Source organism: Pseudoliparis swirei, chromosome 4, assembly GCF_029220125.1.
Source record: "Pseudoliparis swirei isolate HS2019 ecotype Mariana Trench chromosome 4, NWPU_hadal_v1, whole genome shotgun sequence".
Classification (NCBI taxonomy): Eukaryota; Metazoa; Chordata; class Actinopteri; order Perciformes; family Liparidae; genus Pseudoliparis; species Pseudoliparis swirei.
The window spans coordinates 15169471-15186578 of NC_079391.1; the positions used below are offsets into that span (position 1 = coordinate 15169471).

The 17108-nt window shown below is 40.8% G+C and overlaps 1 protein-coding gene across 2 annotated transcripts; it reads right to left on the reverse strand.

The window, feature by feature from the left end:
* Window positions 1–733: 733 nt before the first annotated feature.
* On the reverse strand, window positions 734–16711 carry dync1li2 (dynein, cytoplasmic 1, light intermediate chain 2). Of its 2 annotated transcripts, none has more exons than XM_056412840.1 (13): window positions 16579–16710; window positions 15793–15863; window positions 15155–15271; window positions 14811–15041; window positions 12059–12231; window positions 9762–9855; window positions 9451–9586; window positions 9158–9269; window positions 8995–9054; window positions 8548–8592; window positions 8293–8410; window positions 5259–5387; window positions 734–3902 (listed from the first exon to the last, which is right to left on the reverse strand). In XM_056412840.1, the coding sequence occupies exons 1-13, from the start codon at window positions 16662–16664 to the stop codon at window positions 3790–3792; spliced, it is 1485 nt and encodes a 494-aa protein (XP_056268815.1). In that variant the 5' UTR covers window positions 16665–16710; the 3' UTR covers window positions 734–3789. The 2 variants fall into 2 exon arrangements, with proteins under 2 accessions (XP_056268815.1, XP_056268816.1); XM_056412841.1 differs by having other exon boundaries at window positions 3789–3897; window positions 16579–16711.
* Between the last annotated feature and the right edge of the window lie 397 nt (window positions 16712–17108).

The window sequence follows — 17108 nt, forward strand, 5'->3', positions numbered from 1 at the left end:
CTCTAAATTGATTGTTGCGACAAAAAAAAATTCTGGATTTATTTTCTTTTTTAGATGTCAGGTCGAGTAAACTTTCAGAATTGAGACGTAGGCCTAACTTTCTTGAAATTGAATGAACTGCGAATGAGTGACTGACGCCCTCTTGTGGTAGTTCGCGGTATTAGGTTGCCTCGTTGATTGCAGAAGGCTAGAGATGCATCCAAACAACCATTATTTATCCTTATATAAAGAGGTGCAACAGTATCCAGCTTTATAAATGGCCCTGCTGGGCAATGACACAGAATAAAGTACTACATGTACAGCGTTGCACATAAAGGTCATTAAACAAGAATAATAGCTTAAAAACAAAGCCTAAAGTTCAGTTGAATTTGTAGGACTTAAATCAGAAATAATGTTAATTAAAGCAATTCTAGTGGTATCTATTGGGACTGAAGTGGTTGTATCTTTTACAATAGTGATACATACAGAAGGAATTATTCTGGCTTAAGACCATTTCACAGTTGTAAATGTAAACGGATCCCCAGTTTATTTCCTGTTAAGTCAAGTGAATGACATCAGCTAACAGGAAGTAAACATAAACCCAAGCTGTTGTCAAGCAATGCAATTCCGTCAAAACGGTCTTTAAGCACATTTGTTAAACTACACAACAAATATCTACGCAAATTGTGAACCGATCAAAGTAAATAAATCAATTAACATTTTATAGAAAGACACACAAATGTGAAAAACAACCAAAGTTTGGATTCTTGATTTTATTTAAGCCAGGGGTCTGATAAACATTTTCCTTATCTTTGTCAGCGTACGAAGCGAGAACCCACATGGCAGCTTAAAGGCTACAGAATTGTGTTAAAAGTCATACAATCAAACTTCTGAATTAATTCAGGACACAGAAATGCAGCCAGCCATGTGCTTACAATGTCTCGCTATGCGGAATACAAAAGGACTGGAAGCAGAAGCCCAGAGTCTCGTATAGATGTAGACTGCCAATAGTGGTCGAAGGCAATTCAGTTAGGGTGTGAGGCGACAGTTGCGTTCAACTGACGTTAGAGTAGAAAAGTTACAACTGTTCATTATTATATATTTGGAGCAACATCCAACCGTCACAAAGAGCGAGTGCAACTTTGAAACTAAGCAGCATGAGAGCACTTCAGTGAGCGAGTGTGGACATGTCACATGAAGTATGATATATATGATATGACATCAGTGTGGTCAGTCTCGGCAGCGGGGCATTCCAAACTTATTTTAAACAGAAAGTGTCTATGGGCAAAGCCTTATTTGACAAAACAAAACATGCCTAATTCAGATGTAAACATAAATGGGCAAAAAGGTCAAACCTGAAAATGAATAGACATTTATTTGGTTTGTTTAACATCTTCACAACATCCTTAGCAAAAGGTGTAGTTCTAGGTTCAGGAATAAATGTTCTAAAAAGGCAAGGCAAAAAGGAAAATATGCATTCTGTATCTTAAACTTTAGCAACAGGGAATTGATACAAGTGTCCAAGGAAAAGTGCTTATTTCAACATGTGACGGTACTGCTTCTGGCTGTCATTAAATTGTGCTTCATCCACGCGGGCTTCAGACCCTCAGGCGCACCCACCCACCCACTCAAAAAGGAAAAATAAAAACAATAACAGCTTCAATCCAAGTAAATCCAGAATAGAGGTGTAGCATCAGTTTGATTACAAATCAAACTGTGCGTGAAGTTAACTGTACACCGATATGATCCGATGGTTATCCCTTTACAGAGCCAATTTAAAGTGAAACACGAATTGCATTTGTAGACAGACCGGTTTAGAGTTCTGGTATTTGTTTTCATTTACAGATATGAGTGGAGTATGGTAGTTCTAGCATTTTTAGAGGGCGTTACTCAAAAAAAAATAGTTCATAGGCAGTTCTTAACTTGAACTGTAAGGGCGGGACAACATGGCCACTGGTTAATCTTATGGATAAATATCAACTATCAAAGCAGAACATGGTACCATGATCAATATGCATCTTTGGTTCCATGTCCCAATCCACTCCAGTTTTCCTCTTTTGCCATCGTTTGAGTAGCACATAGCTGCCCTCTTCACACTTGCCATTCATTCTATGAATTCTACTGATCAACACTTTCCATAAGATTAAGTAGGGCCACACAGCTGTTGATAATGTACACTTCGATCATTTTGATTAGATTATAGTTTCATGAAACCATAACATATTAGATTATTTGATATGGTACAGTATAATGGTTTGATTTAAGAAAAACTACAGAACACAATTAAGCAACCCCTTAAGGACACACAAATGAAGTCTGAGCATTCCTGTGAAGGCCGGGTGCTCAGTGTGACTGGTAGCTGGAAGGTAAAGGCAAAGGTCGTCAAGTGAAAAGGGCACTGAAAGAGACCGAGCCAAACAGGTGTGTGTTTATACAGCTACTTCATGTAGACACTGGGAATGTTTTTAACCGACATGCGAATTACAGTGTGAATAAAACACGTGAACCCCCCCGCCCCAAAAAAAGGAGGACAGTGCCGTCAACCCATAAAGGAAAAAAATCTCATTTTGTTCAAACCACAGCAAAAAGCAGCGTGCGTCTCGACTGAAAACCCAGCGCTTTAAAACCAAAGTAAGCGATCTTCTGGGGGGGATCCAAAAAAATCCATCATGTGGTTTCTTCGTAATATCAGCAGTCTTTACAGTTTGTATGGAGTCATCCAATCTATCGCTCTACTGAATACTATCAACTAGGCCACAGAAATCTGAACAGACCAGGCTCCTTGTACATTAACACAAATGTAAAACAAAATAAATTATTTGGACGACAAGAAATGGACAAAAACCTTTTAGCCGATGGTGCTACAGTGCATCTCCTCGTGTAGACGAACACCTCCACTATGACACAAACCGCTAACTGTGCGAGGCACTTCGGAGTTATCGTAGGAAAGCTGCTGCCCAACCCCGATCCCCAAATATACACACCTGTAGCGAAAGGTTCCGTTGCAAACTTTAAGTCCATCAAATCCCAACCAGTCTGATTTAGTCAAACAAGCGACTCAAGAATTTGGACAGAATTGCATTTTATACAAAATCAAAGTTAACCTGAATAGTTTTTTTTCTTCTTATTTATATTTACAGAATCATTCGAGATGAATAGGGCAAATTATATGCTATCAGCGATTCGGACGTGTCGTATTAGTGTCATGACGTCAGTGGCTTTTTATGTGATACAGATGACCGCTTCCTTAACCCGATAAATGGTGCGCAAAATAAAATGAAAAGGAACTTTGTATAAATACATCAGTATCATATCCAACAATTTCTTTTTGCACATACTACATATGTTTGAAAGTATTTCAATTACTTTAATAAATGAATATATGTCAAAGTTAAATACCTTTCCAATAGCAACCAAATTCCTTCAGTGAGATAATCTGAACCAGTGGCCACATGACTAATATGTGTCCACTCTTAAACCCATGAGGAGAGGGCGTCTCCTGCTGGGAGTGTGCACTCATTTCTGTCAACTGACATCCCTCACAGAACAACATTTACAGCAAAAGAGTGGACAGAAATAAAGCCAAGCCGTCAGCACATATCATCTCCATCTCCGTTATCCGTCTCTCTCCTCCCATTTCAACAGAACACCAAAATATCTGATAGCATCTGAAACTCGTTTTGGTGAAACCACTGTGTGCTCGCTGACTGATATAGACATTGGGAATTTGATCAATGTTTTATGCTCACATGTACATGTATATTTCCAGATTTATTAACGCAGTGGACGATGCAGCTGTTTCTGTTGCCTTCACGCTTCATTCTCGGTCGGCGCTGGTATGTTGTTCGTTGAAACCATGGAGTCTTGTTTGCGAGTCATCCGGTCCAACTCCGCCTGGACATCAGTCAAACCCGGCTTCTGCCCTTGGGAGAAACAGGAGACAAAGTCCAAAAGTAATCTCCTGTAGCCTCTGTGTGTATTCATTAAACTGTTGATCTACGGCCAGCAAGCAGATGGGTGGGGTGCTGTGGAGGTCCCATGCTGGAGTTTGCCGGCTCGCTGCCACAGTTAACACACATGCACAACTAATCGTGAGACATAAGGAACATATACTCATGCAGGAGCCTTTCAGCTGAGTCTCAAATACATCCCAACAGTGATGAGCACTGGGAGAGGAAGTGGTCCCAGACGGAAAGATGAGTTACGCAATGTTTCCCCTTAATGTCTCCCCAGTTACATTCAGACACTTCACAAAAGAAGCAGTATTTGACTTTGTTATATTTACCTGATATAACAAAGTAAAATAAAAAAACAACAAAAACATATGCCGTAGTTGAAAATAAGAGCGGTTGACAAAACAGCTGCGGTTACTCAAGCCAAATGAATGAGTTGAGAGAGTAAAGGGATGGGACATGGAGTGAGAGACATTAGTTGGATAGGGTTGGTGCATACAGGCCTGTCACACGGTTCTTCAGATGTCAGAAGTTCAGTCAAAGAAAAACCTCTCTTTTTCTCCCATGTTTATATTCTCTCTCTCTGGCTGTGGAGATGAAACTCCAGGCAGCAAAGCGGTCAACAGAAGGCCCTGTTTCTAACTCTGCACTTGACTCAAGTGTACATGAAGCTCATGCTTAGAGATGGCTCTAAATACTAAGGATTCTAAAGCCAACAGTAATGCTTTCTGACCAGTTAAATAAAATAAAGTCCCAGTGGCCTTGACCTTCGACCTCCAATATCTCATCAGTTCAGCCTTTGAGTCCTGCGTCCTTTCTTATTACGCAGTTTGTAGGTCCTTAGTTCCTTTGTTAGCCCCACACATAGGACCTCCGTCCTTTTAAAGCGACGTCATATCGACATGACACGTGGCACAGCTGCATCAAAGATGCTCTATGATAGTCTCCGGCTGCATCAGCCGTCCATTGTGTTGATATGCCGCTGTATTTGATGATCTGTCAGACGAGCATAACAATAATCATAACATATACATTTAATTTTAATTAAATTTACAAAGTGGCATGTGACCACAATGTACAGATGGCAGACATGGTTTTCAGCACACACACACACACACACACGGCATTTCCTTAGCTTAATTGTATTGCTGTAGCACCATGCCAGGTGGACATTTGAGCCAAATTTGATATTATAATATTGCGTTCATTAGCATGGACGGACAACATGAGATAATGGCCATGTCCAAGGCGGTTGCCAGCACAGACCTATAGATAGTGAGGCTGTTCCGAGATCACAGCCGAGAGCACTGGAATGAGAGATTGTACCTGTTTTCTTGGCAGACCCTTGGACTCCAGCTCCTACTGCTGCACTTCCTGGGCTCCCCGGGGCTCCAGTCTTTTTACTCAACAGGCTGTTGAAGAAGTTAGCCAGCACTCCTTCATTGGCAGCCCCCGCTGGAGGAGAAACATGGAGTTCAGAATAAAGTCTGCTTTAAGGAAACTCCCATTCATGGTAAACATTCAAGTCCAATATAACAAGATAAAGAGCAGTTCTTCGTAGGTTGATGTATATACAATAGCAGCCAACACGCACCATACTTATACATTGAGTTTCTAGTCACCTTCTCAGGACCGATTGAGAACAGATCCTTGAGTGCTCAACATCTTATAATGTTAGGATTCGCAGTCTGGGATATCCGAACCTTTCTGGCAGCGCTGGCTGCGGTATCACACAACCGTGTTAGATTGGCCTAACTTTACTGTAAAACTTTTGTACAACCCTTAATCCTGCAACTCTTTTTCCTACACCAGCTGAAGGAGATCTGCATATTTGAGTTTTCTTCTGGACACTGACCACACACTCACTCCTGCTAAAGGCATCGTGCTTGCGGACACAGGAGGAGGGTTGGTTGGGGTCTTCTGTGGTTTCGTTATACGACACTGCAGCGCTGAACTGGCATCACACTTTTCTGCTCAAGCTGCAGAACTTGTCCTCTTACTTGCAAGTTTTTTTAACAACTGGCAAAATCCCCACCGTCTCGTGGCCGACTTGCTAGAAGCCATACTGCTCCCTAAAACTGTCGGTTTAAAATGTGATTCTGGCACTGAATCGATACCATTTCAACAGGTAATGCTGCAGAATAGAAGAGGCTTATTTAGGTTTCTCTTTTCAGCTCACAACTCTTATGCTACGTGTGCCTTTAGAAATATCTTCAAGTATCCAATGCAGGTTGCAATGCTTTTGTTCGACTGGACATTCAAATGTAATGTAAGGTGTCAAAGCAAATAAAAGCACTTAAATACAGATAGTAGAAATGGTTTATATGATATCTGTCAAGTCAAACATGATTTTAATGTGATAGAAAAAGTTATAAAAACTAAGAAAAAAATATATAAATAAGAATAATTTCAAACTAATAAAGCAATTAGGAACATGGAGAAGTAATCACAAATTAACTAATAAACAAATCAATTGGCAAGATACTTAGTAACAACGATCCGACATGGGAAACGGGACGAAGTTAAAAAGCCACCGGAAGTAACAGCGGGAAGCTTTTGAAAAGACCGATCAGGGAGAGCGACGGATCGGAACAAATGCGAAAGAGACATCTACAAGTCCGGGGAGGCAGCCGGGAGAGCGTCTCTGTACTTGTACCGACTTACTACGTCACCACTGGTTAGCGCGAGCGCGACACCCGTCACGGGGCTTCACAGCCTGCTCATGTGTGACAACAGGGAATTGTTTGTTGTTGGTGTAAAAAGTATCTGGTTTTATTAATGGTTGATTGTGCGGTGACTTTTTATATTATTTGCTCATCACATGGTGGTGGAGGCACAGCTGGGATAACCGAGTGTGGTGAAATGGAGATAGAATGCTTTATCACAGTTTGAGGAGAGTACTTTTGCATTGAAATGTGTTTTTGTTGTTTAGTCATTTCACCTCTTTCTACTTAATGGAGCTTTGCTTCGTTGTAGGGAATGATATAAATGGCTTGAAGAATAAACCTACCCAATAAAAGGAGGACAAATAGGAACAAGTAGTTTTGAGTGAAATCCAGTTTAAAGCTGTGTAGATGCATCTATTCCTATCAAGTTGGGAAACTGCAATGGTTTAAAAAACAGAAACTTAACAGTATCAAATTCTCAGGAAAACATTCAATAATATGAATATCAGAGTATTCAAATTAGTTATTAACTGATACTTAAGGGAATGTAAAAAAGAACAGGAACAGGAAATTACAATACGATGCTGGTTCACTGAAACAGTATAATATGACAGGAGAGATTTGTCTGAGAATAAACTAACGCCACCCAAGTAACGCCGATTGACGGCAGATGTCCAGCACCATGGCCTAAGAAGTGCAATGTGTTTTCTGCTCTTCTGTGCAGTAACAATTGTGTACCACCAGACTGAAGAAATGATTTGTGAACTGGCAACCAGAGCCGTGTTTGTACCGATAGAGCACACATCAGTGTACGCCAAAGATCCAAAACACTTTAGACATCGTTTCGCTGTTTTTCCAACTCGTTTTATGTTGAATTGTTCAAAGATGAAATTGTGGTGGAAATGAATCAGTATTATTCTAAATGTAGTGTATTGCTAAAGTCTGAAAGCAGAGACCTCGCCTGATCAGTGCCATCAAAATGGGAGAATAACAAAAGTTATGTTATCATTGTTTGGGTTCTGTCGGCTATTTTGTCTTCTGTCCCTCAGTCTTTCCTCTCAGGGCCGCAGTCAAACATGCACCAAGGCCTTAGTGCATGAGGGGAGGAAGGAGGACCCCGCGAGAAGGCGCAGGGGGGGAGGGGCAAACAGAATTATCTGTGTATAAAACTCTAATAAAACTATTTTTCTGGGTCAGACCTCCCAACCATTTGTGGGTAAAGAGCTCGGTCCATTCAATTGAATTACTCCAAGTATCTGTTTGATGAACACTGAAAGGCATTAAAGTGTTTCATATCGCATTTTTTTCTCTAAAGAAGATTCGAAAGGTTAATTTACATAACACAAAAAACTGTCAGGGAAGAAAATGTGTTGATAAACTTGCCATAAACACAGAACTTTAAAACTCTGATTACCTTCCCTACCATTGTAATTCCAAACCACAATAGGCGGGAGTTAAAAGACCCTCTATTAAATATGGTTAAACCTACTTTCTAGTTGAAATGCACGAGCCCAGCTCCCTTCTGCACTAAATGAAAGTCAATATTTCTGTTTCAGGGATGTCAGCTCAGGAAGTGCGCAGGAATCTGTTATGCGATTCTTTGAACTTTTGTGGGAAATATTGCAGCAGTCAGAACAGTTTGATACATTTCTGACTGATCTGATAAGAAAAAACAGAGTGTATGGAGCTCCTACCTTTCATGTTTGGGTCAGGCTTTTTGACCGCAGCCATTGGTGAGCCGCTGGTCACGTTGGATTGGCCGGTGCGACCCGCAGGCCTGGGAGACCCTGAGGCTGTCCGGCCTGGAGACTCCTGCAACACAGAAACCAGGTCAAACAAACAACCTGGATAGTCCAGCCAGGAGAAGAAAGTATTCTGGACAAAAACAATCGAGTAAATCCATCCATTATAATCAAGAACCCACATTGAGGGATGTTAAGAACACTTACTGTTGCTACTCTTGTTGGAGTGGCCGGCTGCTTTGATAACAAAGACTGAGGAGAAATAAAGTCACACAGTAAATGGCTCAATTCAAACTCAAAATTAGTTTAAGATGTTCACCAGAACACAAGTACGGTAAAGAAATGTGTTTATTAGTGAAAATGCCATTTCAGGATGCTATGGAGCCAAATCCAGGCCAATAGTTTTGATCCTTTGAAAAAAAGATTTGAACCTGAAAATTCAAGTGTTGGTCTTGAACTTTGAAAAATTAAACAATGTATTTGAAATAAAAATAAGTGTATGAAAAGTTTTCAGGGGCGTGTTATTATAATTGACAGCATAACAGAGAAGGCTGAGGACCGACTTCAACTACGTTGCCTTCAGGAAGCATAGGTAACACGAGCATTATGACTCAATACTTTCTATATGCGATATTGACTGGATTTGACACTTACCTGTTGTTTCATCAGGAATACCTGCTCATCCTCTGCATTGATCTCTTTTTCATGAACCAGCTGTGAAGAAGTGCAAAGGAGAAAGGATGCAGTTATGTAATTGTCTCTTTAAGTTGTAATGTCGTCATCTAAAGTTCACATTTCCTCCGTACATTGCCATTACCTTTCGTACTGGAGGCTTCGTGATAAAATCTTCAAATGGATCCTCGGGTCTGACTGTTGATAAATTTTCATGCAAAATCCCAATTTTCTTCTCATTATCCCATCCAGAAGGACTGAAAGGTAAGAAACGCTATTCCAATTACAGTAATAATAGAGTAGTACCTTGGAAGAGTTATGGTATATGATTCACAACAAATATAGAAAGAAAAATGGCATTTGGCAACAAAATTACCTAAATGTTACAATTATGTCAGACGGACCAAAAGAAACTAGTGCATCTCTATCGTCACTTACATGAACACTGCATCCTTTTCCACCACTAAGGCCGGTGTGGTGAACTGGAACTCATACATCTTGTGCACTAAATATTTGTAAAGCAGATCCATGTTCTTCTCCTCTTTGACTGAAGTGTAGATCAGGCCAGCTCCATCTGTTTGATTCAGTTCAGGCAACAATTGTTGGGGTAATTACACATATGATGGATTGATGAATTAATTGATAATTTATCAAATATGGGCAGTTTCTAAAAAAAACATTTCTGTCAATGTTATAAATATAATGACCATTGTGAGAGAATAACAACCAATTATATATAAAAAGGATACGCTGCAAGCAAAATTGACGAATGTGGGACTGGATGAAATCAAAGTGCTCTTCTCTGTAGTCGTGTTCCTTCTCCAGTACGCTGATTGCATCACACTGAAAGATAGGAGATTGAGAGGGAAAGAGATTCATATTTCAAAATGTTTCGACATTCACAAACATGAACAAGGTTACTGCCAATTATATAATGATGGTGTCTTCTCTTTGTCATACCACACAAGCTGAGAGCGACACAGATGCAATACACAAATCCATATCCTCCCCTTCAAGGGCTTTTGTTCAGACATTCTTTGCGACGAAGAGTAAAATACAGCACAACATTTTAACAGACCGATTTTGTTGTTGTTGTTGTTGTTGTTGAAACTAGTCTGCCTGGTGAGAACCTTTTGTCCACCCACAGACAGTGCAGCTGGTGCTGAGGACAGGGACAGCAGATGACTGAGGTAAGAGAAGTCGGTGGCAATTGGAAGAATGATAACTTTGGCCCTGAGCAGAGCTTTCCATGCATGGTGGTGTGGCGATGACGACACTGAAATACAGTACTCTCTGTCCCTGGGTCAGCAGTGAAGATTCCATGATTAGACATGGAAGAAGAGGATGTTCTAAAGACTGACAGCAGTTTGAAGAGTTTTTTTACCGTAAATAATGGTCTTGAACAATAACCTTTTGTGCCATTTCTTTTCTCTTACACGGGCTAGACAAAAGAGGCACATTCTAGACAAAAGCGGCACATTCACCATTTTCTTGTCACGGCTAGCATGTGTTTTTTTAGTTTATGTTTTTCAGCACTCGTCTTTGCCTGGAGGGTTTACAAGCAAATATAATGACGGCTTTGTATTATTAGTCCTGCTCATTAAGGAGCAAATAAAGAACCTATCAGAAGTGAGGATGGCATTAAAGGAGTCTTTATGTTACGGCTGCATCTTACCGATATGCTAACATTAATCTAGAAATGTTTAAGCTATTTGCTATGTAACATGTGTTTATTGGCTCCAAATAAGAATGACAATTAGGCATAGATTAATTCAGTCAGTGGCCTCGTAACAACTGTTGTTGCTGCTATTTTGAGTTGTGAGTGAACTGCACTGCGGAATTTCCTGCAGCTCAGCAATAAAGAATGATCCGAAATCCATGTTGTGGAGGAAGATGACTCAGGTCACCGTGAAACCAGTGTACCGCCCCTACTGCAAAAGAGGGGCTGCAAAGGCAAGAAAAGCAGAGCCGTGGGTGGTGGAAGGGCAGTTTAAAGAAGTGATTTCATGGCTGCAGGTGGTCCAAAAAAGGTTCCGGATAATGATGAAGTGAATTGATCTCAAATTGGTCACAAATGTACATCACATAATCAAAACTAGAATGGGCACTCGGTAGAGCGCATACCTTCGCATATCACAAGATTGGGCATTGAATTATGAAAATTTTGGCATTAGTTGCATGCCAATTGGACAAAAATGTATCGTGCTATGGTAAAAAAAGTTTGACCTTTCCATGACCTTGACCTTTGACCCGATTGATCCCAAAATCGAATCAAATGGTCCCCGGATAATAACCAATCATCCCACCAAATTTCATGCGATTCAAGAACATTTTGACCTGTTCATGACCTTTGACCCGATCGATCCCAAAATCTAGTCAACTGGTCCCCGGATAATAAACAATCATCCCACCAAATTTCATGTGATTCGGTTCAATACTTTTTGAGTTTTGCGAATAACACGCATACAAATAAATAAATAAATGGCGATCAAAACATAACCTTCCGGCATTTTCAATGCAAAGGTAATAAGTGTAAGTGTATTATGTGTAAAATGCGATTTACAAAAATTAAGTCTATGTATTGACATTACCCATCAGATGAACTTCCTCGCAGTGGTACCTTATTTAAAACAATTTTTATTAAGCCATTTTAGATTTAGTCTTAATAATATGACGTTGGACACCGTGGCTCATTCGGTGAAAATAGATGGTATTATAAGTATCCTTTCTAAAAATGTAATTGCAGCGGCTGTAGGTGGGATTTAGGAGGAAGTTGGAATGTTCAAGTCGTCAGCACGGTTCACCAATGTAATGCTTTATGACAACTGCCAGAAGTATTTGGATTTGAAGGATTTATGTTTGTCGTATTATCCAGAGAACTAGCAAATGTCCCTCGTTGGACACAAGTACCTCTGAAAAACATTGTTAAATCGAAATAAAATAATAATAACGCTTATAGCAACAGCTGCGACCCCAAAACATTACTCGTCTCTATATAGAGTTTATGGCTTCACATAATACATGTTGGGCTGTAGGAGTAATTTACCTTTGTGCAAACTATTAGCACTGGAATGCCCAGGTTGTGTGTGAGTGTGTTTTCCCCGAGTGGTAGCACAACAGCCTCGTCTTCGCCTGCCGTTTGGGCACGTCTCTGTGGGGAGGATGGGGAGGATGGGGTGGCCTCCTCCGGTTCGGTGTACTCTTGGAACGCTTTCACCACTAGTGGAGAGACAAAGGGAGCAAACAACAGGAATTCAATGTCAAAAGTTGTTGCACATCATCTTTGGTGGGACCGTTGAAGTTACATAACCATTCAGAGCCTTTGCTTTAACAGTCTGATGCAGAACTAAAAACTTGGTTTGTTAGAATAATGTTAATCGTTAGGCTCGGCTTGTCCCGCTGTCCAGACAATTGCAGAGCTGTATGGCAGTGGTCAATAAATAAATAAAAGTAAATGCACCATACTTTGACCTACTTCCTCAGGAGCTTCAGAAATGTAGTTGGGGATGGGACACAAAGCCAGATTGACTTTACTTCTAAACATGGGGATTTAGTATTTGGGGAGAGAACTGGCATTACAAGCAATCTTAAGGGGATCCCTCCTGGATTACACACATTCAGTGCATAGCACAAATGCCGTTACGACACCAACAAAAGTTTTTTTAATTTTCCAGTTGAAGTGTATATACAGAGAACAACTAAACCTAGTTTGAGATAGATTCAAATGAAGGCTAAAAATACTTTCATCTAATACTTTCTCAAATGAAAAGACATGGCAAAATATTTATTGAATGGAAACAGAGAAAATAAAAAAATATAAAGTGAAAGACCAAGACAAATAGGTATTTAGGACAAAGTCTTTCTGTCCACAAATAAAAGGTGGGGTCAAAATACATCGGCACACATAATCGAGGATTGATACGCCCAACGTTCTTCAAGTGCTGACCTCACAGAAAAGAAAAGCATTCGTTATTGAGATCCAATAGGTACATCCATTTCTAAAAATAGGTCAGTGATCTCAAAGCTATTTAGTTAAGAAAAAAGGTGGTTTCTGGTCAACTAAAAGTAAAATAAGCAAATTTGGTCTCACTGGCTTTTGTAAGAAAAGCCTCTGTTCCCTAGTTATTGGTGTTATCCTTACTTATTTTTAAAAGGTGAAAAACAAAAAAACTAAATGTTTGTGTTACACCTTTCCCAGATACTGTGGGCAAAAGAACAACGGCTGTGTCTCGTCTCTACCACACAATTAGGTTTCATTTCGAGGTGTTGTCCATGCAGCAATAGCTTGAACCTGTAATTCAACTTGAGACGACTGCAGCAGCCAGACTACTTCAGTTAAAGCGTAACGGGAGTCAGAGTGGCCGGCCCACTGACTGAATTCAGAACCACTCAGTTTTCTCTGACGCTGCAGCTGGAGGGGAGGGAACCATGATGCAAGACGCCTGCAAGACTCCCTGGAAAAGAGCACACACTGCCAGTCTGTCTGTCTCACACCACACTCAAATACAAAAATGTAATCTGACTAGGGCTCACCAATCTACTGCTGACATCACCACTGACATGCTGGAAGATACTTTGTTGATGTGCCTCAGCTGAACTGGAAATCCGACCATGTCAAAAGGCCAGCGAGACTAAGTTGTAATGTATAAAATGTCCTTTCAACAACATTTTATAATCAATGTCAACTATGCTTAACTAAAAAAAACACTTGAACCTAAACAACTCCGTAAAGCAAGTTTAACATGTGGCCCCAATAGAAGTCATTATATCACTTTAGTTTCTAATTAACAACGTGCTTTAGTCATCACTTGGCGACCAGCTTCCCTTTCTCACGTTTGCCAGCAGACTTGTTACAACCCGTTCTGTCAAACTCTTCTGAAATCATTAAACAGTTTGACAGTCGTTGTGATAAGTCATTCCAGACTTGTAAGAGCAACAGCAGCAAGCAACATTTGGTGGCGAACAAAAAATATTCTGTAAAACCCTGCCGGCTGAACCAACTTGCAACCTCCAAAAGCATTTTCCCAAACACAAAAGAACCGTTTGTAAGTGAGAGACAACCAGTTCTAAAATTAACAGGAGTGCATCACACACACATTGATCTGCAGAACTCGCCTCCAGCTAGGAACACACACGGAGGATCATGATGATGACCTAGAAACATCCATGATAATGCGCTTGCCTTCCATGCTACGCAGCTACCAATGACTGGTTTTTTTCCTTGTGGCCAGTCAGCAAGGAGAGTGGCTCTTATTATTTAAGACTCACGTTGATTCCACCCTGGGGTGCTTCAGGCAGTGCAGTGTCCTTTAAACCCTTTATCTGGACATAATTCAACAATATGTATACTTTCTTCTTTTTTTTGCATGTTGAGAAAAGATAACATAACAAGTAAGCAAATGATGTCAGTCTTAACTAACTGACTGCTTTAACAAATGAAAAACCTGTTTGGAAGAGATTCGCAGCCAATGATAACATTTGAACACTTCATCAAACAAATTAAATCTTCAGTCTTCAGTCTTGTTACATCCATGTTTACATTGGCCAAATACTCCACCAGGAAACAATCAATACCTTCATAATAAAAATGTATATATATTCTAAACTGGGGGATTTAAGCTTGAACTCAGACTTCTAGAAGTTGGCACATGGTTTTGAATGTCCACCTAGATCCAGCAGGAAATCCCTCTACAAAAAACTAAGATACATTTTTTAAATAAATGCCTTTTTGATGTTTTGTTTTGAGACCCTCCAGAATACAAGTCACATACAAGTAGATTAAGTCAAACATGACTTACTCTTCTGCTCCATTTCTCTTGTGTCCTCTGGAGAGATCTTTAGCTTGTCCAGGTGGTCACGTAACACACTGGCCCACTTCTGCAGTGACTCCATAATGGTCCAGGGCCGTGACATATCCACAACAAACACAGCTAGACAGTCAGCTAGTGACTGAGCTGAAACAGCAAACTTAAGTAGGCCTTTGTGGTATAGGTCTCCATCCAGGATCCACACATTGCAGCGAGTAAGGTCTTCAAAATAGGGGAAAACAAATACTAGATTAATACTAGCAATCTTATCATTGTTCTAAATTACTGTAATTTTGTAAAACAACCAGAAGTAAAGCTACAGCAGGTAAACTCACCGTCTCGGTCTTCATCATGGACATTTAAGTACAGATACTCCAGTCCTCTGCCTCTCTTGTTGTGATCCGCTCCTTGAAGTTTAGCCATGAGAGACGTTTTTCCCGATCCATCCTCACCTGTAAAGACATTTTATTAATCAGCTTACATATGATGTTATTTATTATTATTAGTAACAGGTGTGTAATAAATAAATAATAAATATATATATATACACACACAATTATAGACATTTTGCAATGATAATTAATGCGATGTGCTAAGAAATACTCTATACAACTATATCTTGACATTACAAAATTTCCACCTCAAATGCAAAGGGACTGCCCTTGTGTTCTCATTACTGTCAAGAGTCTCACAAATAGTGTTGGTCAACAGCAGTATTTCTCACATTAGTGCAATGCCAAACCCAAATAAGTATGTCCTCACACAAGAAGACCTCTGTATTTTAATAAGTATGTCTTTCTTTCAAGAGTGTGGGGGAAAAGAAGACAAAAAAGTCAGAAAGGTTTTCATTTGCAATCATTAGCTTTTGTTCGGTCGGTGTTGTCTGCAGGGCCTCCTCACCCTTCAGGGTTGACCACTAAAAATACACTGGATAAGCATAGACTTTTACACATGTGGAACACGCTAAACTTACCAAATAGCAGGATATTTTTTCCTGACGGTAACTTTGAACCTGATGTTGAAACTTCACTCAGTATCGAGGTCCTACGAGAAAACAACAAGACAGACATTGAGCACAACAGAGATGACCGTTTCTTGACATTCAAGCGACACGACAGCTCGCGGTCTCAAAACGGTACCGTCCGTTGTTCAGCGAACGTGACATGACGTAACTACAGGATGCTTATTCAGTCAGCTAGAGACCAGTGATGTGTCCACCACAACACAATCAGGAAATGATAAGTCATTTCCACTGACCGATAAAACGTTAGCGAGGGTTGTGAAAACATGAAACCTGAGCAGCTCGAGCCTCACGACAGTGACATTGCGAGCCCTAAAGACACCAGGATGCATCACGTCGAGTCGTTCGTGGCTTTATAACGTTAGCTTGTTGAGGTTCCCGTTAGCTTGTGCTCCTGCATTAAGAAGCTCGTATCGAGGTTGTGTCTGGACGTGAACGTGTCAACGTCCCGGCTACTATGAATGGCTCCCTCAACACTTCCCGTCGATTTGAAAACCATTCCTCGCACGAGGGAACATGACAGTCTTGGCTCGTCAGTGTGCGGAATCAGAAGGAGCTGAGCAGCTAGCAGCAGCTAGCAGCAGCAGCCTCAGCTCACTGACTAATGTTCGCTCGGTGCTAATGCTAATGTGTGTGATTGGGAGCAGCCGTCAGTGACATAGCAGAACCGCAACGGGTGTGTTTCTCTAAGAAGGCCCCGGCAGACACGGAGTCGTTAGAAACTAGAACACAACTTGCCATAAGTTTTGTCCTTCTTCATCTTCGTTGTTGTTGTCGCCTGCCCTGGCTGCGCGCGAGAGCTGTTTCTCCAGAACGGGAGCCATCTTCTCTTTCTATAACCACAAAGGCAAGGCCCTGCTGCTGCTTGGGCGCCACCACTAGCACCGCCCTCATCCAAGAAGCCAAGGGTACGTTGCATTCATTGACTGCTCCGCCGCGCCGGGGTGGGTGCGCGCCTCTGCACATCAAACTAACGTTTCTAAAGTAGCAATGAAGTGTCGTTATTTATCGCCTTGATGATGACCATAAGTATAGAAACATCCATTTATACAAATGTGATTGGGATATGTGAATAAAGGATGTGAGTATTCTGTGTGGTTCACAGCGTCCAGCACTCTGGCCACATGCCAATAAGTGATGTCATTGCAGGTTTTTTTAACCAGCTGAGAGAGAACACTGTGTGACATTTAGCAATTGACTTGAGGCCAGAGATTCAACATGCTTAATGCCAATGTCGTATGTGTAGCCTTCAGCAGTGTTCTGTGGTG